We start from the raw sequence: 27,503 nt of genomic DNA on the forward strand, positions 1-27,503 counted from the left end.
CCTAATCAGGCGATGTTGAGTGGGGCAGATTAGGGGTTAATAAATATAATATAGGGGTCGGCGGTGTTAGGGGCAGCAGATTAGGGGTACATAGCTATAATGTAGGTGGCGGTGGTGTACGGAGCAGCAGATTAGGGGTTAATAATAATATGCAGGGGTCAGCGACAACGGGGGCGGCAGATTAGGGGTTAATAAATATAATATAGGGGTCGGCGGTGTTAGGGGCAATAGATTAGGGGTACATAGGGATAACGTAGTTGGCGGCAGTGTACGGAGCGGAAGATTAGGGGTTAAAAAATTTAAATATAGTGGCGGCGATGTGGGAGGACCTCGATTTAGGGGTACATAGGTAGTTTATGGGTGTTAGTGTACTTTAGAGCACAGTAGTTAAGAGCTTTATAAACCAGCGTTAGCCCAGAAAGCTCTTAACTACTGACTTTTTTCTGCGGCTGGAGTTTTGTCGTTAGATTTCTAATGCTCACTTCAGCCACGACTCTAAATACCGGCGTTAGAAAGATCCCATTGAAAAGATAGGAAAAGTCGCAGCTGGAAAGTGAGCGTTAGACCCTTTCCTGACTGACTCCAAATACCGGCGGTAGCCTAAAACCAGCGTTAGGAGCCTCTAACGCTGGTTTTGACGGCTACCGCCCAACTCTAAATCTAGGCCTTAGAGAGGCTAGCCAATTTGCAAAGGTTGAAGGTTATATATCTCTTTTTTTTTTTTTTTTTCTTTCTGTGGGTGTTTCTTTTTATATTTGCTATAGTGTGATTGAAGTACAGTGTAATTGTTGGATATAACATTTATACTGTCCAGATAGTTAGAGGACTACGCAGTAAACTCTTAGATAGAATTGTTAACCTTAGGGGGCGATACGAATTTGACTTTTCATGTTACTTTTGTTGTCGGTAAATATCAGACTAAGATTATACCTACCCTATATATGTTTTTTGGATTTTCCGAGGATTGTCACTTAGGTACAAGTTGAGGCTGATATATTACTGGGGTATATACTATAACACACAAATATAATAATTACCAAGGGGGGTGTACACTCCAGAGACCATCCTGGTATAATAATGGCTATTTACTAGAACTACTTACAGAGGCCTATTTCACGTTTTATTAATTTTCACATTAGATCACCTTTTTTTTTTCACATATGGTATTTGTAGTGGCATGTACTTTTGCCATAGATTTTTGGAGCACAGGAGTGTGTGCTTGGTTGTATAAGTACATCATTCATATACCAAGTTTTCATGTGCCCATGTGCATACTCCTAACAAGAATTGAGAATATCACACAGAGGGGCAGGGTCCCCTCCTTACTTTTTTTGTATCTTCTCACGGGAGTTGTTAGAGCACTCACCTTTCACTTAAAAAAATTATGGATACATTTTTAACTCAAGGGAAATCCTCTTCACCTAAAATGCAGATCAAAGCTAAAGATAAAAAAGCTAAAGTGCCTGATTCTAGTTTATATACCACAGAAGAGGCGATGGCCAATGTGGTTGACACCCAGTCTTTGATTGCTCAACTTTCTGACCTATTTTCACCCCAATTTGATATGATCAAAAAGGAGTTGGGCTCAATTTCTTCGGAAATCTCTGTTTTGTAAGCAGAAGTAAGACAGTTTTCAAATAGAATGCAAGAGGCAGAAAATAGGATTTCTGATTTGGAAGATCAAGTTAGTGCTCAATGAAGTATAATAACCCAACAAGATGCTAAAATTATCAATTTACATGGGCGGCTAGATGATCTTGAAGATTGGGCAAGACGAAATAACATCAGAATTGTGGGTCTCCCTCAATCTGCGGAATTTGAAGATCTAGTAAAGTTTACTTCTGTATTATTACAGCAGAAGCTGGGTGTCCCACAATCAACGTTACCCATTACGATCTAGAGAGCCCATAGAATTGGTCCTAAGAAATCCTCTGCTGAAGGGCAGGATAGGAATAGAATGTGTATCTGTAAAGTATTACATTTTCAGGACAAAATTGAAATAATGAAATTGTTTAAAAAACAAAAAGATCCACTAATATTTGGTAATAGTAAAGTCTTATTGTTCCAGGACTTTTCAGCTGAAACCGCGCTGAGGAGGACGATGGCACCCTACTGTTCTCAAATTTTTAACAAAGGAATACATGCATGGATGGTTTACCCAGCTAAAATAATAGTTGAGTACAGCGGGACTCATCTGGTCTTCTCAGAGGCGGCTGAGGCGAAAGAATTTCTTAAAGACAAATGAGATTTATGCTATTGCCTTATACTCAAGAAAGCTTGTTAGCTGGATTGCAATATAATTTGTTATATTTCGTTCCCCAGTGGGTTTTAATCACATTATTAGTTAAGCTATCTCGAATGAATCTTAAAAGTCAAGAGATGACTAAGTATTTGCTGTTGTCACGTTGTAAGATAAGGTTGGACCCCTTCCTTCTTTTTAGCCCTTCCCTCCCTTTTTTTTTTTTTTTTTCTTCTCTTTCCTTCTCCCTCCAGGATCCGTGGGGTAAATGATAAGTCTTAGCCCATTGAGCATAAAATAACATCCTGGAATGTAGGAGGGATTTCTTTACCCTCGAAACGTAAATTGATTATTAAACTATTAGCAAGAAATAAATCTGACATCTCTTTTCTTCAAGAAACCCATCTTGAAGAACAGGAAGTCAATAAACTTAAAATTAAATGGGTAGGCGAGGTAGTTGCATCCCCATCTAGAAGTAGGAAATGTGGTGTAGCGATTCTTATAAATAAATCTTTAGATTATAAGATTATACAGGTAGAAATGGATGCAGAGGCTAGGTTTATCATTTTGCACATTTGTATAAATAATACTAAATTTATTTTTTGTAATATCTATGGACCCAATAAATTTAACTGGGATTTTTGGGAGAAGATTAAGATCAAATTGTTCCCATTTATAAAAGAGAATTTGATAATTGGGGGGGATTTTAATATGACGTTATGTCCGGAATTGGATAGATTATCGTGTAAAAATATTTTAGAGAATAGGAGAGATTCAAAGTATTTTTCGAGATTCTGCCAGAAACTTCAGGTCATCGATATATGGCGCAGGTTAAATCCTGATGTAAAAAACTTTACATGTGAATCCAAAGTTCATAGAATGTTTTTTTACGTATAGATTTATTCTTAGTCTCTGAGCCACTCTCAATTGGTAAATTGGAGGCAGGAATTGGGGAGATCTTGATTTCGGACCACTAGATTATCTCTATAGCTTTTTTTTTCCAGGTCTAAAGTACCCAGATTCTTTTATCCACAGTTTTTATACAATAATCCTAGATTTTTGGCATGGTTAAAACAAAAATGGAATGAGTATTATATGAGTATTCTATGTTTAATATTGCATATCTCCATAAAATAGAATTTTTTTGGGAGGCGGCTAAAGCAGTCCTTAGGGGGCATATTAATATTGAATTTTATAAAAGTTTAGCCGATGAGGTTATAGCAATATTAGAAAGACTGTATAACAACTATTACATATCGGTCAATTTAATTTCTTCTACATTTACAGCGGCCAATATTTCTTTGATCTTAAAAAAAGGTAAATATCCGGAGGATCCTGCCTCTTATAGGCCTATTTCAGTTCTCAATACGGACTATAACATTTTAGCCTCTATTATAGCTCATAGATTAGTCTCTTGCTTGGATAAGCTTATTCATCCTGATCAGGTGGGCTTTATGTTATCACAGAGCTCCTCTAAAAATATATACGGAAACTAATAACATTAGTTGATTATATTTGGAATTCGGAGCAATTCAAAGAGAGGAATGACCTTAATGATATAGTGGTTCTTACCCTAGACACGGTTAAAGCCTTTGATTGTATCTCGTGGAGACATCTCTTTTCAACATTGACCAAATTTGGTTTTTCGAATAACTTTTTCAATTTTGTTCAAAAGATTTACTAGAAGCCGGTTTCATATTTGTTTAACGGTATGGTCTCTCCCAAGATAACGCTGCAAAGAGGAACAAGACAGGGTTGTCCTCTTTCTCCTCTTCTTTTTAATATTGTTCTTGAACCTCTGGCAATTAAACTACGGGAGGTTCTCCCGGGGATTCCATTGGGCGGTCAAAATTTAAAAATACTGCTTTATGCTGATGACATTTTATTATTTTTGAATAAAACTGCGGATACAATTCCAAAAGTGGTTTATACGATAAATGTATTTAGCTCATTTGCGGGTTATAAAATTAACATGGAGAAGAGTGAAGAGTGATTAAAATTGCCATTGATTGGATCTCATCTGGTCACCTCATATGAACTGGAATCATATATGATCAAACCATGGTCCTTGAAAGCGTTCCTACATTGTGCTCTGTACTCTTTACCCCCGACGGTATCTACCCTTATTTCATTTAGGAATATAATTGTGAATTGGCATAAATTCTGTAAACTCCTTAAAATTGATCCATCCTTTTCCGAATATTTGCCTATCAGAGGGAACCCGTTATTTTTTTCAGGTGTAGATCAGAAATGTTTTCAAGATTGGCAGTCTAAGGGGCTTCAATATGTTCATCAATTAGTAAATAATGAATTACAGGTACTTCCATGGGAAACTATTCGGAAGCAGTTTTCTTTAGCCATGTCAAATCGATTTGCATATTTTCAAATTCAACATTTTGTTAGCTCCCAAAATTGGTATAGGGCTAGGGGATACGATTGGTCCGAGGTTAAGATCTTTAATAAATTGCCGGGGACGCATCGATTTCTTTAATTAATGATATTATGCTGACCAAACAAGGTATACTGGAGGAGGATAAATTAATTAAATTCTGGCTACCATATATTCCTTCAATAGACCGTGAGAAAATATCAAATAGTCTCTCGGCAATGGCCAGATACCCGATGGCAGTTAACTGGAAAGAATCCCATTTAAAATTATTAAATAATCATTATATATCACCGGCTAAATTGGCTAAATTTTTCCCTGATAAAATTTTTATGTGTGAGCATTGCTCGTATATGCGGGATGATCTCCCGCATATGTTATGGGCTTGTCCTAAAATTTCTCAATTATGGTAGAAGGTTCAATTCTGGTTCAATAGAGTCTATGAAAGTACTATCTCATTTTCTTTGGAAGATATAGTGTTACTATTCCCTAATCCGAGAGGCTGTGTAAGAACTCGGATTTTAAATACTATTATATTAATAGTGAGATATTGGGGCATATTTATCAAGGTCTGGCAATAGTTTGGTGCGAAGATTCTCAGGTACAAAACACTTGACACTAGGTTTCTCTGAAGGAGCATTGGTTTGTGCAGCCAGGATCTCCTCCCCCAAGGGAGAAGTCAAATTGGTATGTATGGTGACCAAAACATGTCCAGGAGATATAACTGGAGTGGGTACAGACTCCTCCTTGGACAGAGGCAAAAATTGTCGAGAGGGCATCAGCCCTAACATTCTTACTGCTAGGCAGGTAGGAAACCACGGACTCTTGATAAAGGCTTTTTGAAGAAGAAACCTTTAGATGTACCCTGATTGGCTCATTTTGTTAAATTTCCCGGTCAAGCATTACAAGCTTTCAAGTTAAATGCACAGATGCTGGTAAGGAGTTTACTGTGAGGAATAGAGGAAGGAAGAAGCAACTCAGTAACAGGCTCAACTGAGCAACTGAGGGACATTATTCACTTGCACTTTAAGACCCAGCAACAGATTTAGCTACAGAGGTCTGTGTGATCATGCAGCTTAAATAAGCTGAAAGGCTGACACACAGGACAGTGAAGCACACAACAACACCAATCTAGGAGATGATAAGGTATTTTAAATCACCCATAGAGCACTTCTGGAAATAATCTTCACCACTTTAAGGACACAATATATATTTCCAATCAAAAGAAACTTATCTATATGCACTATCAGTGAAAAATATTATTATTTATTACCATAACTAACTCTGCACTATTGGAACAAAACAAACATACAGCACCTGGAGACATTCTATTCATCTTTCTTCATTTTTTCTGGCACTATCAATCAATAAACATTTTTGCTTGAAATATATATATATTTTTCTTTCTTGCCATATATTTTTTGCTTGCCCCATTGTTTTTAGATTTTTTAAGATTGGCTTTAGATTTCATTGACTTTTTCACTTGGTCCACCTGAGAGCATTATAGTTTTTTATTTGGTTAGGATCCGGATCCATGCAATAGCTTTTAATGTAATTTATTCCTGTTAAAATAAATGTATTAATTGTTTCAATACACAAAGTTGTCACTAATGTCATTATTACATATCACCTATTGATTTTGGATGTTGATTATAGGCTTTTAATACACATTCCTAATACACAATTTTGCAGTCTAATGGTATTAACCTATAGTACTACATCATATATTTCAAGTAGAAACCCTATTGCTGTTTCTTCCCGCTACTCCAAATTCCTTTGTTTTAGATTGGAAACCACATAATTGAAGCAGGACAAAAATAGCGCCCATCTGACCTGTCGGGGCGACAGACTTAAGTGGTCAGTGAGGATGAGCTAGTACCTTCGAAAAGGTACCTCCATTCCTTGAGTGGCAAAATTATGTCCAGTAATTCCCTGTCGCCAATTTTGTAATTGCATTCCACAGGGGACAATTTCTTAGAAAAGAAACCGCACGGATGCAAGAAACCCGCAGACGTAGAACGTTGAGACAAGAGGGTGCCTACTCCTGTCTCAGACGCATCAACCTCCGGAATGAAAGGCAGAGCAGGTTTAGGATGAGCCAGAAACGGGGTGGCAGCAAATGCAGTCTTAAGACCCTCTAAGGCCTTAATTGCTGTTGGTGACCAATGGATTGGATCACTGTCTTTACGGATCATGTCCATAATAGGTTTGACCAAGGAAGAAAAGTTTTTAATAAACTTTCTATAGTAATTGGCGAAAGCCCAAAAAATGTTGAATAGACTGAAGACCAACTGGGTGAGGCCACTGTAAAACTACAGATAACTTGTCAGAATCCATGGAGAACCCTGCAACAGAAATTACATAACCAAGGAAGGTTACTTGAGTTTGATGAACTCCCATTTCTCGAGTTTGCAAATGAGGCCATTCTCATGTAGTTTCTGAAGTACCATTGTGACATCAGAATGATGAGCCTCAAGTGTGGGTGAGTGTATGAGGATGTTGTCTAAGTACACCACAACACACTGTTTGAATATATCTCGTAGGACATAATAAATTGCTGGAAAACAGCAGGAGCATTGCATAGGCCAAAGGGCATAACAAGATATTCATAATGCCCACAGCTGATGTTAAATGCTGTTTTCCATTCGTGGCCCTCTTTGATCCTAATGAGATTGTAAGCTCCTCTTAGATCGAGTTTAGAAAAGACCACAGCTCCCTTGAGGTGGTCAAAGAGTTCCGTGTTTCACAAGGTAACTCTCTACTTCGTCAGCCTGACAAAGTAAGGAGTTATGAAATGTGTAAGGCTATGCCCACTGTTGTGGCGCAACTGATCCATGAGCCAGCATTCTTTGGAGTGGTTTGCACAGTGTGTGGTGGTGTGTTTGCTTTTAAAATCCCTTCTGAGAGACACAGGAGAACCATCAGCTACTTGGCACTAGGAACTTTTGTGAACATCTTCATTGACTGTGACCAGGTATTTGCCTCGGGTTCTCCGTGAGGACTCTATTGCGGGATTATATACATCACTTTGACGTTTTTACATACCTCACATAGATATTGACATTGCAGCTTTTTTATACTTATATGTTATAGTTTCACATTTTAATTGATACAAATTTTATTATATTTTTTTATTTAGTAAATTTATTTTGTACTGAGATACATTTTATTTAACAAAATCAAATCGATTATTTTATGAAAAAGATGTTGCATGTTTTATAAAAATGAATCTTAATGGAATACATATATTAATATATATATATATATATATATATATACATACATATATATATATATATATATATATATATATATATTACCACTAGAGTATAACCATATGTATAAAATTAAATGTCCATAGCACTCGTATATGATTCTTATCTTTTTATTAAGGCACAGACATCTCAAGCTTTTTGCGGGGCATTGCCCCAAAGTAATCAGCTCTTTTACCTGTAAAAAAAGAAATACAACCCCCCCAACATTAAAACCCACCACCCACACACCCAACCCTACTCTAAAACCCACCCAATCCCCCCTTAATAAAACCTAACACTAACCCCTTGAAGATCACCCTACCTTTAGCCATCTTCACCCAGCCGGGCCTAAGTCCTTAACGAATCCGGGCGAAGTGGTCCTCCAGATGGGCAGAAGTCTTCATCCAATCCGGCCAGAAGAGGTCCTCCAGATGAGCAGAAGTCTTCATCCAGACGGCATCTTCTATCTTCTTCCATCCGATGAGGAGCGGCTCCATCTTGAAGACATCCGACGCGGAGCATCCATCGATCCGACAACTAAACGACGAATGACGGTTCCTTTAAATGACGTCATCCAAGATGGCGTCCCTTGAATTCCGATTGGCTGATAGGAGTCTATCAGCCAATCGGAATTAAGGTAGGAAAAATCAGATTGGCTGATGCAATCAGCCAATCGGATTGAAGTTCAATCCGATTGGCTGATCCAATCAGCCAATAGGATTGACCTCACATTCTATTGGCTGTTCCGATCAGGGCCTAGACAGACTCAGAGAATAAAGAACTAAACTTTACATGCAAGAAATATGAAAGCAATGCCTTTAGTGCATATACAACACACGTTTTTGAAAATATAAAAACGTTGACATGAAAGAGGTGTATCTAATCTATTAGTGGGAATGTGTATAAACAACTGGCTATAAAAAGCAGCAAGTATAGTAACCAATATTGCATTACCAAATATTCAGCAATACAATTTGTTCTTTTCCACAGATAATTTGACATTTTCTAACTTTCAAAAATGCATGGCTGATAAAAGAGATATTAACTCTACTTTGTCAATTCTGCAAAGAAAATCTGAGGACCTTCAAAGCAAGTATTCCAAATTAGAGAGATGGGCCAAAAGAATATTCCAATCATGTGATCAGTTTGGGATTTCAAAGGGTGAGTTCTTATGATTGTACAAATTGAAAAGGACAACACTAGCTTACTAGAAGTCTATGGCTCACCATCACTATCTCTTAGAATTTTATGTAAAAATGCCATATGCAAATTGTGTGGTTTTTGGCTTAATTTCCACCATCATTCCCATCCATTAGAAGTGCTACTATTAAATCATCCAAATGTATGTATGCAATATTTCAAAGTTATCTGCATATAATGCCTTTTGGATTGGCTAAATGAACAAATACATATGATTTAATGGCATTGTTATTGGCTCTTTGTGGACCTTCACATGGTATTTGCAGACTTTCATGAAATGAATTTTTAAGCAGCTAATGAGAAATGACTGCATCATTAACATTTATATTTAGTTTACAAAGCCTACACATACATACATACATACATAGTGCATACATAATGCAGAACACACAAAAGATCACAATATAAGTGGTGTTGTGAGAGTAAGGTGTGACTAGCATACCTTTCAATTGTCCTTAATACTGCAGGATTGTCATGGGTTGGGAGGTATGGTTCGCTTTCCACTCACAGCCCCTTGGTGTCCCCATTTTAAGGGAAAGGCCAAGCCCCACCCAGATCCAACCCAGACATGCCCACATGCTGCCATGACACACCCATGGCAAGCTAGGAACCCTGCAGTCCATGCATGGCACTGCTCCTCAATGCATGGTGCAGCCCTTCTCATTTGTGGTGCCAGCCACAAAATGCTGGTGGGTCCTGTCCACAAGTTCTTAATCCTCCCTGCATCCTGTAAAACATCCAGAAAATATTGGGAAGTATGAAGCAGTGAGAGGAAGAGAGAGATGGGCAGAGGTAGTAAGTAACAGAAAGTGGAGTGAAAGGGGGAGTGTGAATTTGAGACAGAGCAACATAAAATGGTAAGGAGTTTGATTGTTAGTAGAAGGTCACATGCTAGGGTGAGAAGAGAAAGGAGTGTGAGTGTCAGTAATGTGTTTGAGAAAGGGGTGAGTAGCAGAGATGTGGACTTGAGTCGCATTACTTGGATTTGTCTTGGACTCAAGTAACACATTTGATAACTTGTGACTCAACATAATCTAGGAAGACTTGTGACTTGACTTAAACTTTGACAGCAATGATTTGAGACTTGACTTGGACTTGAGCCCTATGACTTGCCAAGTTTTTATACATTCTAAGGTCAGAGTTGTGACCTAGGATGGTCCCTGGAGAATGACAAACAAAATAATATATTTAAAATATCTAACTCATTTTTGTTTTAATTACACACCAATATATTTATTTTTGGTCAAACAATAAAATGTGATAAAATGCCAATGGAAAGTGTCATGATTTTGCTTTTTTTGTTTGTTTTTATTTTTGGAGTGGAAGCTGGGTAAGGAGGTATCTTAAAATAGTAATAAAAAAAGGTTCAGAATGTCACAATCTAAGCTTGTAGAGGGGGGCGGCTTGAAAGAAACAAATGTGATGTTGCAGGCTCTCTCAAAATTATCCAAAATCAGCCCATTGCTTCACAAAATCGCAACATTAAAAGACATTTTTCATCCTGAATTTGGAGAAAGAAACATTCCAGGTGTTGTTAGAGTACGATGGAACTCAACACTGAGACAGGTACGGATAGTAATTGATTGGGATCATCAAAAGATCTTTTGTGTTCTGCATAAGTCTGGACATAAGGAACTGTTGTTCACATCAAGGCAGTGGCATCAATTGAAGGAGTTGGTGGACATCCTGAAGCCATTTCAGAGGCAACAGATTTAACCCAGGGGGAGAAAATTGTGACAATCAGCTCTGTTGTTCCATCTGTTCTTGCTCTGAATCATCAATTGGAGAAGCTGTAGTCTCAGGTCTGTTTCTTAAAAAGTCTGCAGTAATTGCTGACCAAAAGATTAATTGGAATCTTTGCCAATGTGAAAATGGCAAGCACAAAAGATAGAACCACTCTACCTAAATGCAGATATCTTGAATCCAGCTTTTTCACTGCAGTTGGTAGAGCATTACCTGCTTGTCAGCCCTGAAGTCAAGGATGTGGTTGCACAAAAAGTGAAGGGTAAATAGTATCATGCTTTAAAGGAATATTAAGCCCATGATTCAGATAGAGCATGCAATTTTAAACCTCTTTTTATAATTTACTACTATTATCAATTTCTCTTTGTTCTCTTGGTTCTTGGTGTCTTCATTTTAAAAGCAGAAATGTAAGCTTTGGAGTCAGCCCATTTTTGGATCAGCACCTGGGTAGCCCTTGATGATTAGTGGCTTATGTGTGGCTAGCCACCAATCGGCAAGCGCTACCCAGGTTCTGAACCAAAAAAAGACTTTTTCCTAAGCTTACATTCCTTCTTTTTGAATAAAGATACCAAGAGAACAAATACAAATTGATAACAGGAGTAAATTAGAAAGTTGTTTAAAATTGCATGCTCTATCTGAATCATGAAAGAAAAAAATTGGGTTACATATTCCTTTAAAGATGTTTCCTGTAATGGTACACTTCAAATGATTGGAAAAAAAAACATATGTTAGTTTAACTAACTGCATCTTTAGTTGTAATAGTTTTATTTGTCTGTTACTTTCTGCTGTGCTTACTCTTTACTAGAACTGATCTTGCAAGATGATGTTGAGGATGTGTCTGCTGCTTCTTGCTATGAGGATGAAAAGAAGAGGTTCAATAGCCTGAAGATGAGGTGGGGCTGTTTGCAGTATATTGCAAAAAAACAGGAAAGGACGTTGGGGCCACTCCAGCACATTAGCTAAGTCACTACCTTGACATATCTAAAGGTCAAAATGCTTTCTTGTTCTGGGCTATGAACATGAAAACTTTTCAAGCACTGTTTAAAGTGGCCATCAGGGTTTTGGCAGTGCCACCTTCTAGTGCTCGAGTGGATTGTGTTTTCAGCTATGGAAGAATCATACTGCGGCCCCATCGTGCAAAAATGTCTGATAGATGTTTGGCCAATTTAATCTTTTGCAAGTACAATGCCTAATAGGGTTCAAAGAAAAGAACCCTCACTCATATTCGCTATCTCAAAGTATGACCACACAGCATTTTTCAATTACTTAGGTTTATGGATAATTGGCAGTTGAGTTATTTCTATAATAATTTTGTTACTCTCATTTACCAATAAATAATGTTTTTTTTCACTGTTTGTCCTTATGTCACAATTTCAAATTTTAAATCTCATATGAAATTTAACTGGGAAAAGATAAACATATTTTAAACACCTTCCTGATATGAATTAGTATACATTATATACAGTAATGAACACTCCAATGCTATATTATGCAAAGAGTACTAATGACTTGAAGCTTAAAGTTGAGGACTTCACCTAGAGTTGCCTTTGGTGACTCAAGACTTGACTTGGGACTTGTCTGTCTTGACTCGGGACTTGACTTGGACTTGCTTGTTTTTACTTGGGACTTGCCTGTCTTGACTCAAGACATGACTTAGGACTTAAATAGAAAGACTCAAGACTTACTTGTGACTTTAAAACCAATGACTTGGTCCCACCTCTGGTGAGTAGAGATGAGTATGAAAGACAGTGGTAAGTCATTAGAGAGTAGAGAAAGGTACAAATAACATGGAAAGGGGAGGGAGAGAAAAGAGAAAAACAAGAAAAAATTAAAAGGAAACATTTATTCTTCAAAATCATTATTCAAGTACAGTACAAAGGCTCCTTGAAACACACAGAGCTCTGAGATTTATGAAGAAATTAAATTTCACTCCCGCCACAGAATGTAATTATATATTCTAATAATATAATATATTGCTTAAGGAAGGAGTATATTTTCTAATTTATAAGCTTTTAATGTGTGATTCGGAACCTAAACTCTGGCCTTCGAGGGACATGAAACCCCCAAAAATGTAATTCATGATTCAGATAGAGCATATAGTTTTAAAAAAAATTCCAACTGGGAGCAGGAGGCTGATTTGTATCTGCATACACATAAAACATATTGGGCTAGATTACAAGTGGTGCACTAACGTTACCACACATGTGATATAAGAATATTGTTTAGTCAATGTGAAAGACCTTTTTGTGCAGTATTTTTTTAATATTGTTTTTGTTTTATACAAATAAATTAAATAATGCTACAAACAGTAATAAATTAATTAAAATAAGTGCATAGCAGTTGGCAATGTCAATTAGGGTTCTGGGGAAGACAAAAGCTGGACAGAAAAATTTGTTGAACTTAGAGACTGCAGAGAGTGTTGACATGAATGTGAGGCCATAGCAGACCTGGAAAAATTGTTTTTAATCATTATCGTCTCTCATCTATCTTTCTCCTCTGCCTCCTCTCTTCAATCTCTTTACCTCCTCGCTAGCCTCTCAGGCCATGGGGGCGATTTATCACGATCTGAATGGGGCTGTAAACCCTGTTTCCGCACAAGACTTCAGGCTCGCTGGAAACAGGAGTTAAGAAGCAGCGGTCTTAACTCGTATGCCTCCCCTGATGTGGCGGACAGCAATCCGCCTAATCGAATATTATCGGGTTGATTGACACCCCCTGCTAGCAGCCAATTGGCCGCAAATCTGCAGGGGCCGGCATTGCACCAGAACTGCACCAGAACTGCTTGTGCAATGATAAATGCAGACAGCGTATGCTGTTAGCATTTATCAATGTCAGCTACTTGATAAATCGGCCCACTAATCTTCTCTTAACGCTCTTTCTCTCTCCTCTCTCACATCTTTCTTTTTTTCTCTCCACTCTTTGTTAACGCTATATTTTTCTCCATTTTCACATTTCCTCTCCAAACTCTCTCTTTCTCTGCCCATTTACCCTCTCAGTAACAGTCTAAGCACTAATAGGGTCCTACAGCCCTAGAGGAATATCATATCCTTGCCCTTGCATGGATAAAAACAAAATTTATGCTTACCTGATAAATTTATTTATTTCCGGATATGGTGAGTCCACGGCTTGAGTAATTACTGTTGGGAATATAACTCCTGGCCAGCAGGAGGAGGCAAAGAGCAGCACAGTTAAATTGTTAAGTATCACTCCCTTACCCACAGGCCCCAGTCATTCAAACCGAAGGGAAATGGAGAAAAAGGAGTAGCACAAGGTGTAGAGGTGTCTTAGGTTATAGTCAAAAGAACAACTGTCTTTAAATAAAGTGTGGAGCTGTGGACTCACCATATCTGGAAATAAATAAATTTATCAGGTAAGCATACATTTTATTTTTCCTAAGATATGGTGAGTCCACGGCTTGAGTAATTACTGTTGGCAACCCAAGCTAGAGGACAAGGATAAATAGGGAGGGACAAGACTGGCAGTCCTAAACAGAAGGCACCACCACTTAAAGAACCTTTCTCCCAAAAGAAGCCTCAGCCGAGGCAAAAGTATCAAATTTGTAAAATTTTGAAAAAAGTATGTAGAGAAGACCAAGTTGAAGCCTTGCAAATTTATTCCACAGAAGCTTAATTTTTAAAAGCCCAAGAAGAGGAAACAGCTCTTGTGGAATGAGCCGTAATTGTCTCAGGAGGCTGCTGTCCAGCAGTCTCATAAGCCAAACAAATTATACTTCGAAACCAAAAAGAAAGAGTAGTAGCAGTAGCTTTCTCACCTTTACGTTTCCCAGAGAAACAGACAAAGAGGGCAGAGGAATGGCGAAAATCCTTAGTCGCCTGTAAGAAGAATTTAAGAGCACATACAACATCCACATTGTGTAACAAACATTCTTTGGAAGAAGAAGGATTAGGACACAGAGAGGGAACAACAATGTCCTAATTGATATTTCTATTAGAAACAACCTTAGGAAGGAAACCTAACTTAGTACAAAGAACCACCTTATCAGCATGAAAAATAAGATAAGGGGAATCACACTGCAGAGCTGAGAGTTCTGAGCAGAATAGAAAGCAACAAGAAACAAAACCATCCAAGATAACAACTTAATGTCTATGGAATGCAATGGCTCAAATGGAGCAGCTGTAACACTTTTAAGAACAAGGTTAAGGCTCCAAGGCAGAGCAACAGACTTAAAGACAGGCCTGATTTTGACCAAGGCCTGACAAAAAGATTGCACATCTGGCACATCCGCCAAATGTTTATGTATTAAAACTGATAAAGCAGAAATCTGACCCTTCAGGGCACTGACTGACAATCCCTTCTCCAGGCCTTCCTGAAGAAAAGATAAAATTCTAGGAATTCTAATTCTACTCCAAGAGTAGCCCTTGTATTCACACCAATAAAGATATTTATGCCATATCTTATGGTAAATCTTTCTAGTAACAGGCTTGCGAGCCTGAATCATGGTCTCAATGACCGACTCAGAAAAACCAAGCTTAAACAGAATTAAGCGTTCAATCTCCAAACAGTCAACTTCAGAGAAACCATATTTGGATGAATGAAGGGACCTTGAATCAGGAGGTCCTTCCACAGAGGTAGTCTCCAAAGTGGGAGAGATGACATCTCCAATAGGTCTGCAAACCAGATCCTGCGTGGCCACGCAGGGGCTATTAGAATCACAAACGCCCTCTCCTGTTTAATATGAGCAATGACTCATGGAAGGAGAGCAAACAGAGGAAACAGGTATGCCAACCTGAAAACCCAAGGAACCACCAGTGCATCTATCAGAACAGCCTGCGGATCTTTTGATCTTGAAACATACTTTGGAAGCTTGGCATTCTGATGGGACGCCATCAGATCTAATTCCGGCACCCCCCAATTTGAGGACTGAGCTGGAAAACACCTCTGGATGGAGTTCCCACTCCCCGGGATGAAAAGTCTGTCTGCTCAGAAAATCCACTTCCCAGTTGTCTGCAAACTAGATCCTGCATGGCCACGAAGGGGCTATTAGAATCACCAATGCCCTCTCCTGTTTAATATGAGCAATGACTCATGGAAGGAGAGCAAACGGAGGAAACAGGTATGCCAACCTGAAAACCCAAGGAACTGCCAGAGCATCTATCAGAACAGCCTGCGTATCTTTTGATCTAGAAACATACTTTGGAAGCTTGGCATTCTGATGGGACGCCATCAGAACTAACTCCGGCACCCCCCAATTTGAGGACTGAGCTGGAAAACACCTCTGGATGGAGTTCCCACTCCCCGGGATGAAAAGTCTGTCTGCTCAGAAAATCCACTTCCCAGTTGTCTACACCTGGAATGTGGATGGCAGATAGTTGTGGGTCTCTGCCCACTGAAGAATCTGAGTAACCTCCTTCATGGCTAAGGAACTCTGAGTTCCTCCCTGGTGATTGATGTAAGCCACAGAGGTTATGTTGTCTGACTGGAACCTGATAAACTGGGCTGAGGACAACTGAGGCCAAGACAATAGAGCATTGTAAATCACCCTCAACTTATAGAATAAAATTAATAATTTCTTGCGCAAACAAATGCTGAAGTATATAAGTATAAAAAGGGGTTAATAGGGGTTGATGCAATGATGGACACAGTCCCCAAAAAAATAGTTAATTAGTTAATGAACTCTATATTTTTACTTTTCACACACGATTCACTTAAAATATTTGGGCATAAGTTGATATATGAATAGATCCAATGACTAGTGTTGTCAGATGCAAATAATGTGATTTTAATACAAATAAAATTCAATAAAGAAAAATTCATAAAAAATACATTAAAAATTCATTGCTTAACTTCTTTGGACAAAGTTTATAACAAATACAATAAACATAAGAAATAAATACAATTGTAATACAAATCAATTAAAAACAGATACACTTTACCCTATGAAAAGCGATTACACTTTAAAAATTGCAAACATGTATTCACTAGAGAACAGATTGCACAAATGTTAGCTTCCAAAGGAAAGATCTTTATCCTTATTGGCGTCAATGGAAACTTTTAAAAAAACCTCCAAAGGCATTCCCTGATGGTAGATGGATAATTCAACCTTCCAGAGCCCCTCCAACTGACAGGTGAACAGTGGGTAGATGAATGTGAAAGCCGCAAATCCTCTAGATACAAAGACAAAATCGGCTGCATATAAAAATTTCTCAAACCACAATATACCCGTACTTACACATAAGTAAGCAGGTGTCTGCATAGTCTCCCCGGCTCTTCCGCTTCCAGATGACCCCTGTGGAACCTCCTGCACCTCTCACTGTAGGCTGTGTTTTCAGGAGACCTGTTCGGCCGTTAGAATAGGAGCCAGAGGAGACGATTGAGCCCCAAACAAATTTCGACACCTGAACGGATGACAAGACTTACGAAAACAGTCCTTAGATTCAATAGTCAGGTGATGCAAACAGGAAACTCTATCAGACACTGAGCAACGCGTTTCAAATCTTTGTCAAGCTCAGTCAGCACATCTACAATATTGGCTTCTTATACCCCACTCCTTAAAGGGGTAGCCATTAAAAGGACACTGAACCCAAATTTCTTCTTTTGTAATTCAGAAAGAGCATGCAATTTTTTCTTATTCTTTATTTATAAACCAAAACAAATTCCAAAGATCCAGTGTCATACATTTGCTATTTTGTACAAAAAACAAATATAAAGACCAAGCTACAAAGCCATTAGAACAAAATATATCAAAATGAATTTGCTAAATTTACACAAAATTAGTATGATTTTTACACAACATAAAAAAAGGGATTTGAAGCTACATTAAGTGTATATTTTTTTTTTTTTTTTTTTCTTTTTTTCTTTTCCCTTCCTCTCTACATTTATCTTTGAAGGTATCTAAGTCCGAGATAAAGTAAATACAAATCAGAGATAATACAATTGTCATCCAAAGTAAACAGAAAAAAAAAACAAGAGTAGAAATAATTATGAAACCATATCATGGGCCAGTATCTTTGTTTAAATAATTCTGTATTCAATCTGGGTAGCCTCAGTATTTAAAATTATATTAATTAATATTGTTACATCCCACATGATTATCTATGGAAATGTCTTGGGGTTTTATTTATTTTCCCAATCCCACCTCATTTCTCCCCCTCACGTGTGCAGAAAAACAAAAAAACAAAAAAAAAAAAAAAAAAAAAAAAAAAAGAAGGAAAAAAAAAAAGGGGAAAGAAGGGGAAAAAAGGAAGAATTTCTCCTTCCCCCGGCCCCCCCCCCCCACTCCCACAGCAAGAATTTTTCCCTTCCCCTCCTCCTCTCCTCTCTCCCCCCCCCCCCTCCATTGTCTACCAATTTCCTAGTAAGACTATTTCTGTATTTTGAAACGGAAAGATTATGTGATTTATTTCTGTAGAAGAAAGTATTTTTAAAAAAATTGCCCAGTTATTGAAGAATCTTTTGACATCCTGCTCATTCTCTATGTTTGTATCCCTTTGTTCTAGTATACACTGTTTTTTTAGACAGTTTTTAACTTCAGGGAGAGATGGAATTGACTGGGTCTTCCATTTTTTACAAATTAAATACCTTGTGGCTAATATAGTGGAGATTACAATCTTTTCACTACTCTGTTTGCCGGGTTGTTCCCTTAATCCAAATACTATCTGAAATAGTGTTAGAGAAAGAGGGGTTATTTTAAGTACGTTCTTTAGCCAGTATTCTACTTTAAGCCAAAGATTCCTAATTCTTGGACAGTACCATATCATATGCAAGAAATTAGCTGCCAGATACGAACACTTGGGACATTTATAGAATCCCAAGTTAGCACATTTGTAACCTTTCTCCGGGGTGAAGTATGCCTTGTGAAGAAATTTAATGTGGGCCTCTCTCCATGTAGCTGAGAGTGTGTTTTGAGTAATCTTTTTAATTGAAAGTTGAAGGGTTTTTGTTTCTATATTATTCAAGACATTTGATATATTCCAATTTGCAGTCAGTTGTACTAAAACCGTAGCACCTTTATTGATACCTAGAAAGTAGTAGCATGGTGCAATAGAGATATGGCCATTTCTGGTTAGTGTCAACCAGTCTTCGAGTTTACCTATATTCCAGTTCCAACCTTTTTTTTTAACTAATTCCAGCGCATAATGCCTAAGTTGTAGATATGCGAAAAAGTCTTTATTTGGCAGGCTAAAGTCTATTTTTAGTTCTTGAAATGATTTAATACATTGTCTTTCTTTATCAATTATTTGATAGACCTTAGTCAGACCAGTATATTGCCATCTTTTAAAGACATCTGAAAGAATACCTGCCTGGAATTTAGGATTTCCTAATATCGGAAGATATGGAGAGGCTTTGCTATTTATTGAAAGAAGCTTTGCTATTTTTTGCCAAGCTTTGATCGGATTGTAAATTGTTTTAAACTTTTTAATTTCTATCGGAATTTCTTTTGGGTCGAGATGAAGCAGTGCAGTTAGATCGTATGGGTAGCTGATATTGGATTCTAGTTCATTATTTAAAATATAATTATTGCGGATGATCCAGTCTATAGGTATACGCGAGAGAAAAGAGAGATTATATAGCAAAATATCAGGCAAGGCCAGTCCCCCAGATTCCCTTGGTACTGAGAGTTTCCTGAGAGATATTTTTGCTCTTTTCCCTTGCCATAGGAATTCTGTAAGTAAACTATTAATTAGTCGAATATCTTTCCCCAATAATAATATGGGTGTATTCTGGAGAATATAAAGTAATTTTGGGAGGAGGGCCATTTTAAATAGAGCTATTCGGCCTGATAGTGATATTGGCAAATTATGCCAGTGCTTAAGTTTTTCTTTGATTACCTTTAACACTGGAGGGATATTAAGTTTGTAAAGATCCTCAGTTCTGACCGGGATATGAATCCCAAGATATTTAAAAGAGTCTATAACCTGCCGAAATGGTAAATTTGTTACCGAATTTTTAGTATTCCTGAGCCAATATATCTCAGATTTCGTGTAGTTTACTTTGTATCCGGAAAAGGAACCAAAGTTATCCATTATAGAAAAGAGTTTCGGCATATTTAGTTTAGTATTTGCCATATAGACAAGTAGGTCATCCGCATATAGTCCGATCTTAATTTCATGATTATGAATTTTGATACCATCTATAGCTTGTCTTATTTTAATTGCCAAGGATTCAATGGCAATGTTAAAAAGAAGCGGGGAAAGAGGGCAACCCTGCCGCGTTCCTCTGCCTATAGGGATAGAGGGAGAGAAGTTGTTATTTACTATCAATTTTGTAGCAGAGAAGGCATAAAGGTTTCCTATGAAGTCAGTAAATTTACCTTTAATACCAAAATGTTTTAATGAAGAGTATATATGGTCGTGGATAATTGAGTCAAATGCCTTCTCTGCATCTATAGAAATGACAGCAAGATCCTGTATGCCCTCTCCCCCGCTATTTATGTCAGACATAGTCTTGTAATATTCTGTCACCACCAACACCTCTCTAATTTTCGCAGCAGAGTTTCTGTTATTTAGAAACCCTGATTGATCTGAGTGGATAATTTTTGCAAGAACCCCTTGTAATCTAGCCGCCAGTACTGCTGTTAGAATTTTATAGTCAACATTAAGGAGGGCTATAGGTCTATATGATTCTTTGCAGGCGGGATCTTTGCCTCCTTTGAGTATTAATGTTGTATATGATTGAGAGAAGGATGGGGGAGTGGGTTTGCCATCAATAAAGAAACTATTAAAAAGGGTACAAATATGCGGGGTGGCTTCACTAAGCATGATTTTATAAAATTCACTAGGCAGACCATCAGGGCCAGGTGCTTTGTTTAAAGATAATTTGGATATTACTTTCTCAATCTCTTCTGTCGAGACAGGGGCATTCAAATTGGTAATGTCTTCTGGAGCCAGTGTGGGATGTTCAATTTTGCTCCAAAAGTCATCCGAGTTATTTACCTCATTGGCTTTGGGCGCGTACAGTTCTTTAAAATATTCGTAAAATATTGTCAGAATGTCATCAGGTCTAGAGACAAGTTCCCCTTTATGGTGCAGTTTATCTATAAGAGCATGCAATTTTAAGCAACTTTCTAATTTGCTCCTATTATCAATTTTTCTTCATTCTCTTGCTATCTTTATTTGAACAAGAAGGCATCTAAGCTTTTTTGGTTTCAGTACTCTGGACAGCACTTTTTTATTGGTGGATGAATTTATCCACCAATCAGCAAGGACAACCCAGGTAATGGGCCGGCATCTAAACTTACATTCGTGCATTTCAAATAAAGATACCAAGAGAATGAAGAAAATTTGATAATAGGAGTAAATTAGAAAGTTGCTTAAAATTTCATGCTCAATCTGAATCAAGAAAGAAAAAATTTGGGTACAGTGTCCCTTTAATTAGTTCATATTTCATTTATTACTATTTTATTCGTACACTGCTTGTCTATTTCTCCAATTAATATACATACATAGTAGTACTTATAAATATATTTACAATTTAAAACAGAAAAAAAATAGAAAAAGTAATTTGCACAATTTGAGCACATTACAAGAGACCTCGTAAAAAATGTAAAAAAATCAAAAAAATTTCATTGATAACTTCTACATGGTGGATTACAAATTCATTAGGATTTCTACTTAAATGTTAAAATCAAAATTACACAAATTCTGCACAAGAGCACATTACAAGAAACTCTATTAAATACTTCATGTTTTTCTAACTTTAAAAATTAATTAAAAATTCATTAAAACATTTCTTATCATTCATTAAAACACATTCTTTATATTTCAACACCCCTAAGCCCAAATTCATCATGTGTGTGAAAAATAGGATATTATAGATATACACATAAGTATAGATATAGACATAATTATGGACATAAATATGTGTATCAAATAAACTTTCATTAATGTATAAATACTCCTAAGTCAAAATCCAAATTTAACCCATTAGGGTGTAGAGTCTTAAGGTCAAATATCCACTTTGCTTCTAATTTAAGTAGTTCTTTTCTAGCATTGCTCCCCCTCCAGTTTGGTTTAATTTTGTCTATAATAGTATATTTAACATGTGTCAAATTCCCTCCTTTGCAGTTCTTAAAATGTTTAGGCACTGGAAGATCTTGGTTTCTTTCTTTATTCATATTCTCCACTGAATTTATATGTTCTCTTAGCCTATCTTTGGCGGGGCGTTCTGACTCTCCAATATACTGATCCCCACAAGAAGTGGAACCCCACAAGAACATTCAATTAAATATATTATATTAGAGTCTGTACATCTAAAAGTGTCATTTATCTTATATTCTTTTGGGGTTCAGTATATTAAATCCTTAGTCGCCTGTAAGAAGAATTTAAGAGCACATACAAAATCCACATTGTGTAACAAACATTCTTTGGAAGAAGAAGGATTAGGACACAGAGAGGGAACAACAATGTCCTAATTGATATTTCTATTAGAAACAACCTTAGGAAGGAAACCTAACTTAGTACAAAGAACCGCCTTATCAGCATGAAAAATAAGATAAGGGGAATCACACTGCAGAGCTGAGAGTTCTGAGACTCTTCGAGCAGAATAAATAGCAACAAGAAACAAAACCATCCAAGATAACAACTTAATGTCTATGGAATGCAATGGATCAAATGGAGCAGCTGTAAAACTTTTAAGAACAAGGTTAAGGCTCCAAGGCAGAGCAACAGACTTAAAGACAGGCCTGATTTTGACCAAGGCCTGACAAAAAGATTGCACATCTGGCACATCCGCCAAACGTTTATGTATTAAAACTTATAAAGCAGAAATCTGACCCGTCAGGGTACTGACTGACAATCCCTTCTCCAGGCCTTCCTGAAGAAAAGATAAAATTCTAGGAATTCTAATTCTACTCCAAGAGTAGCCCTTGTATTCACACCAATAAAGATATTTATGCCATATCTTATGGTAAATCTTTCTAGTAACAGGCTTGCGAGCCTGAATCATGGTCTCAATGACCGACTCAGAAAAACCAAGCTTAAGCAGAATTAAGCGTTCAATCTCCAAACAGTCAACTTCAGAGAAACAATATTTGGATGAAGGAAGGGACCTTGAATCAGGAGGTCCTTCCACAGAGGTAGTCTCCAAAGTGGGAGAGATGACATCTCCAATAGGTCTGCAAACTAGATCCTGCGTGGCCACGAAGGGGCTAAAAGAATCACCAACGCCCTCTCCTGTTTAATATGAGCAATGACTCATGGAAGGAGAGCAAACGGAGGAAACAGGTATGCCAACCTGAAAACCCAAGGAACTGCCAGAGCATCTATCAGAACAGCCTGCGGATCTTTTGATCTAGAAACATACTTTGGAAGCTTGGCATTCTGATGGGACGCCATCAGAACTAACTCCGGCACCCCCCAATTTGAGGACTGAGCTGGAAAACACCTCTGGATGGAGTTCCCACTCCCCGGGATGAAAAGTCTGTCTGCTCAGAAAATCCACTTCCCAGTTGTCTACACCTGGAATGTGGATGGCAGATAGTTGTGGGTCTCTGTCCACTGAAGAATCTGAGTAACCTCCTTCATGGCTAAGGAACTCTGAGTTCCTCCCTGGTGATTGATGTAAGCCACAGAGGTTATGTTGTCTGACTGGAACCTGATAAACTGGGCTGAGGACAACTGAGGCCAAGACAATAGAGCATTGTAAATCACCCTCAACTCCAAGATGTTGATGGGAAGAGCAGACTCCTCCTGAGTCCAAAGGCCCTGAACTTTTAACAAGTTCCAGACTGCTCTCCAGCCTAGCAGGTTGGTGTCTGTGGTTACGATCACCCAGGAAGGTCTCCGAAAGCATGTGCCCTGAGACAGATATTCCTGAGAAATCCAACACGGGAGAGAATCCCTTGACAACTGATCTAACTCTATTCTCTGAGATAGATCTGCATGGTCGCCATTCCATTGTCTGAGCATGCACAACTGGAGAGGTTTCAATTGGAATCAAGCAAAAGGAATGATGTCCATGGAAGCCACCATCAGACCGATTACCTACATATATTGAGCCACTGAAGGATGAGCAGAAGCCTGAAGAGAGAGGCAAGAGGAAATTATTTTGTTTTTCCTGACCTATGTAAGAGAAGTCTTCATTAATAGATCTATTATAAATCTATTATGGTCCCTAAGAACACTGCTCTTGTAGCAGGGTAAAGGAAGCTTTTTTTTCAGATTTACATTCCATCCGTGGGAACGAAGAAAAGACAACAATATCTTTGTGTGAGATTTTGCTAGTTAAAAGATGGCGCCTGAACCAATATGTCGTCCAGGTAGGGTGCCACAGCAATTCCATGAGAACGGATCACTGCCAAAGGAGCCCCCAGAACCTTGAAAAAATTCTGGGAACAGTAGCTAGACCAAATGGAAGGGACACAAACTGGAAATGTTTGTCCAGAAAGACAAATCTCCGGAATCTGTGATGGCCCCTGTGAATAGTAACATGAAGATACATATCCTTTAGGTCTATGGTTGTCATGACCTGACCCTCTTGCACTAAAGAAAGAATGGAGCATATAGTCTCCATCTTGAATGGAACTTTGAGAAACTTGTTTAGACACCTCAAGTCTAGAATGGGACGGAAAGTTCCCTCTTTTTTGGAACCCACAAATAGGTTGGAGTAGAACCCGAGACCCTGTTCCTGCACTGAAACTGGAACTATCACTCCCAGGGAGAAAAGATGTTGTATACATTTCAAGAATGCATCTCTCTTTATCTGGTCTGCAGATAATCTTGAGAGAAGGAATCTGCCTCTGGGAGGAAAAGTCTTGAATTCCAATTTGCAACCCTGGTATACTATGTCCACAGATCTCGGACATCTCGTATCCAGGCTTGAGAGAACTGAGAAAGTCTGCCCCCCACCTGATCTGATCCCTGATCAGGGGCAAACCCTGCATGCTGATTTGGAATCAGCTGCGGGTTTCTTTGATTGTTTCCCCTTGTTCCAAGACTGATTGGGTTTCTAAGAAGACTTGACTTGTTCCTGCTTAGAAGAAGAAGGGAAAGGCTTTCCTCTGAAGTTAAGAAAAGGAACGCAAATTACTCTGACGTCCTTTAGGCCTATTCTTCTTATCTTGAGGTTTAAAAGACCCTTTTCCACCGATAATAACAAAGATGATGTCTGCCAAACCTGGTCCAAACAAGGTTTTGCCCTTGTAAGGAATCGCCAGAAGCTTGACTTTAGAGGAAACGTCCGCAGACCAGGATTTTAATCATAATGCCTTGCGGGCTAGAACAGTGAAACTAGAAGTTTTAGCTCCTAGTCTAACAACCTGTAAAATGGCATCTGCAATAAAGGAATTGGACAACTTAAGAGCTTTAATCATATCTTGAATTTCATCCAAGGAAGTCTCCACTTGAAGAAAATCAGACAAGACGTCGAACCAATAAGATGCCGCACTAGTCACGGTGGCAATACACACCTCAGGTTGCCTTTGGAGACCTTGATGAACATAAATCTTTTTCAAATAAGCCTCCAGCTTCTTGTCCATCGAATCCTTAAAAGAGCAGCTATCCTCAATAGGAATAGTGGTTCTCTTAGCCAGAGTGGAAATGACCCCTTCAACTTTGGGTACAGTATACCAAGGGTCTTTAATGGAGTCCTCAACAGGAAACATTTTCTTAAAAATTGGAGACGGGATAAATACAGCCCTGGTTTCTCCCATTCCTGTGAGATAATCTCCCTAGAATGGTCCAGCACAGGAAAAACCTCAGAAGTGGAAGGTTCATCAAAGAAACTATTACTTAGGAGTGAGAACGACAGGGGTATCGGAGTAATCTAAAGTAGTTAAAGTCTCCTATAACAATACACAAAGGTGTTCAAGCTTAAAGGGACACTGAACACAATTTTTTTCTTTTGTGATTCAGGTAGAGCATGCAATTTTAAGCAACTTTCTAATTTACTCCTATTATCAAATTTTCTTCTTTCTCTTGCTATCTTTATTTAAAAAAGAAGGCATCTAAGCTATTTGTTTAGTTCAGACCCTCGACAGCACTTGTTAATTTGTGGATGAATTCATCCACCAATCGGCAAGAATAGCCCAGGTTGTTCACCAAAAATGGGCCAGCATCTAAACTGACTTTCATGAATACCCCATGATTTAGCGGCCAAGGGGTTAATTCTCTTTAGCTTGTGAGCTACAAAAACATTTGTTTTTTCAAGAAGAACTGTGTCCTGTGTTTATGTTGTTTGTTTTTTGTGATAAAACCAGACCCATTATAAATTGTTTCAGAGTTCCACTTGAATAACTTTTATTGTATAGTCATTAAGGCAGCAAGCCCATAAAAGTGTTGGTTCCAGAGACAATAAGCAATGCCCTCTCCCCAGATCCTGATGAGGTCAATAAAAGGACTTTGGTACAATGTAAGATGTGTGTTTAAAACAGGTTATGACATTAGATGAAGGGAAATATGACAACCCTGTCATATTTGGTATCAAACTGTTTCTCACAATGCAAATAAGAGATTGCCTTTCTGTCTATATGAAAATGGATATATCTAGCAGGAAATATGTGTTCTCTAAAGTCAGCCAAATGTTCTTAAAGTTTATTGACTGCAAAGGGGGTGAGGTCAGGCAACCTGATCTATTAAAAAAAGGTATAAGGGTCTTGTGTTTTATCACTGAAATTGTCATTCTTACAAGGGAAGCTGTTCTACAGAGTAAGGACCCATTGCTTCATGCCATCTCCCTGGCACACAGATTCCAAAGACTAGTACAGTATGAGGTTTCTATTTTCTTCTTTTTATTTTGAAAAACTGTTTGCTTGTGTGTAATTTTATTTCTAACAACTTTTTATTAATAATGCATTGTGCATAATAATTTTTGGCAAAATAAATAATTCATTTATTAAGCTTTGGCCTTTGTCTAATATTTGAACCACATTACTGAAAGAGACTGGAGTATTAGAACTGTATATTTTAGGTTATTTTCTGCTAAATTGTATTCTGAGAGTTAATGTGTAAGTCTGGGTTTTTCCTTAGGATTTTAAACAATCATAAGTTGTGGCAGCTTGGAGCTATATGGTTTTCGTTTAGTGTGGGTGGCATTAAAGGGGAGTTTTGGGCATTTCTTTTACATCTATTACAGACTAGAGAGTGTTGTTAACCCTTGCACCCACTGAACTTAGTCATAAGCTTGCCTCGCATGGCTAGATTGTGACATATTAGTGACAGTAGAAGGGGTCTGATAACCCTTTCTGCGCCAAACAAGTGACTGGCACAGGGTTGGATAACCCTGGTCGTCACACTTACATTCTTGCATTTCAAATAAAGATACCAAGAGAATGAAGACAATTGGATAATAGGAGTAAATTAGAAAGTTGCATAAAATTGCATGCTCTATCTGAATCATGAAAGAAAAAAAATTGGTTCAGTGTCTCTTTAAATCTGAAGGATACCACCTCAGTCTCAGAAGAAGGAATTATACTGTCCGAATCTGAGATTTCACCCTCAGAAAGTCTCGATGTATATTCCTCATCAGACTTATGAGAAAGGGCAACTTGGGAAGCAGAATTGAGGACAGACACCTTACTTTCTGAATTTCTAGATTTCCTCTTGCGTCTGTAATCTGGGAATGGCAGGTAATGCCGCAGATACCGCTGAAGATACCTGGGCAGCAATTACTGCTTTTAAATAAACCCCTCTAGGAGTTATAGAGGGCACTGCATGTGATGCCATTGAGGCTTGGGACGTAGCAGGAGAAAGCTGAGGTATTATTTTAACAGCATCATATTACCTTT

At 38.0% G+C, this 27,503-nt stretch overlaps 1 protein-coding gene across 4 annotated transcripts in view; it reads left to right on the forward strand.

The window, feature by feature from the left end:
* The window catches only part of LOC128649668 (C-type lectin domain family 4 member E-like), a 177,880-nt gene that overhangs the window by 83,449 nt on the left and 66,928 nt on the right, over positions 1–27,503 (forward strand). For all 4 annotated transcript variants that reach the window (XM_053703050.1, XM_053703053.1, XM_053703054.1 and 1 more), the window contains one exon: positions 8,870–9,040. In XM_053703050.1, coding sequence (XP_053559025.1) covers positions 8,870–9,040 — 171 coding nt within the window. The remainder of the gene's footprint in view (positions 1–8,869; positions 9,041–27,503) is intronic.

This window comes from Bombina bombina, chromosome 2 (genome assembly GCF_027579735.1).
Source record: "Bombina bombina isolate aBomBom1 chromosome 2, aBomBom1.pri, whole genome shotgun sequence".
NCBI classification, from domain to species: domain Eukaryota; kingdom Metazoa; phylum Chordata; class Amphibia; order Anura; family Bombinatoridae; genus Bombina; species Bombina bombina.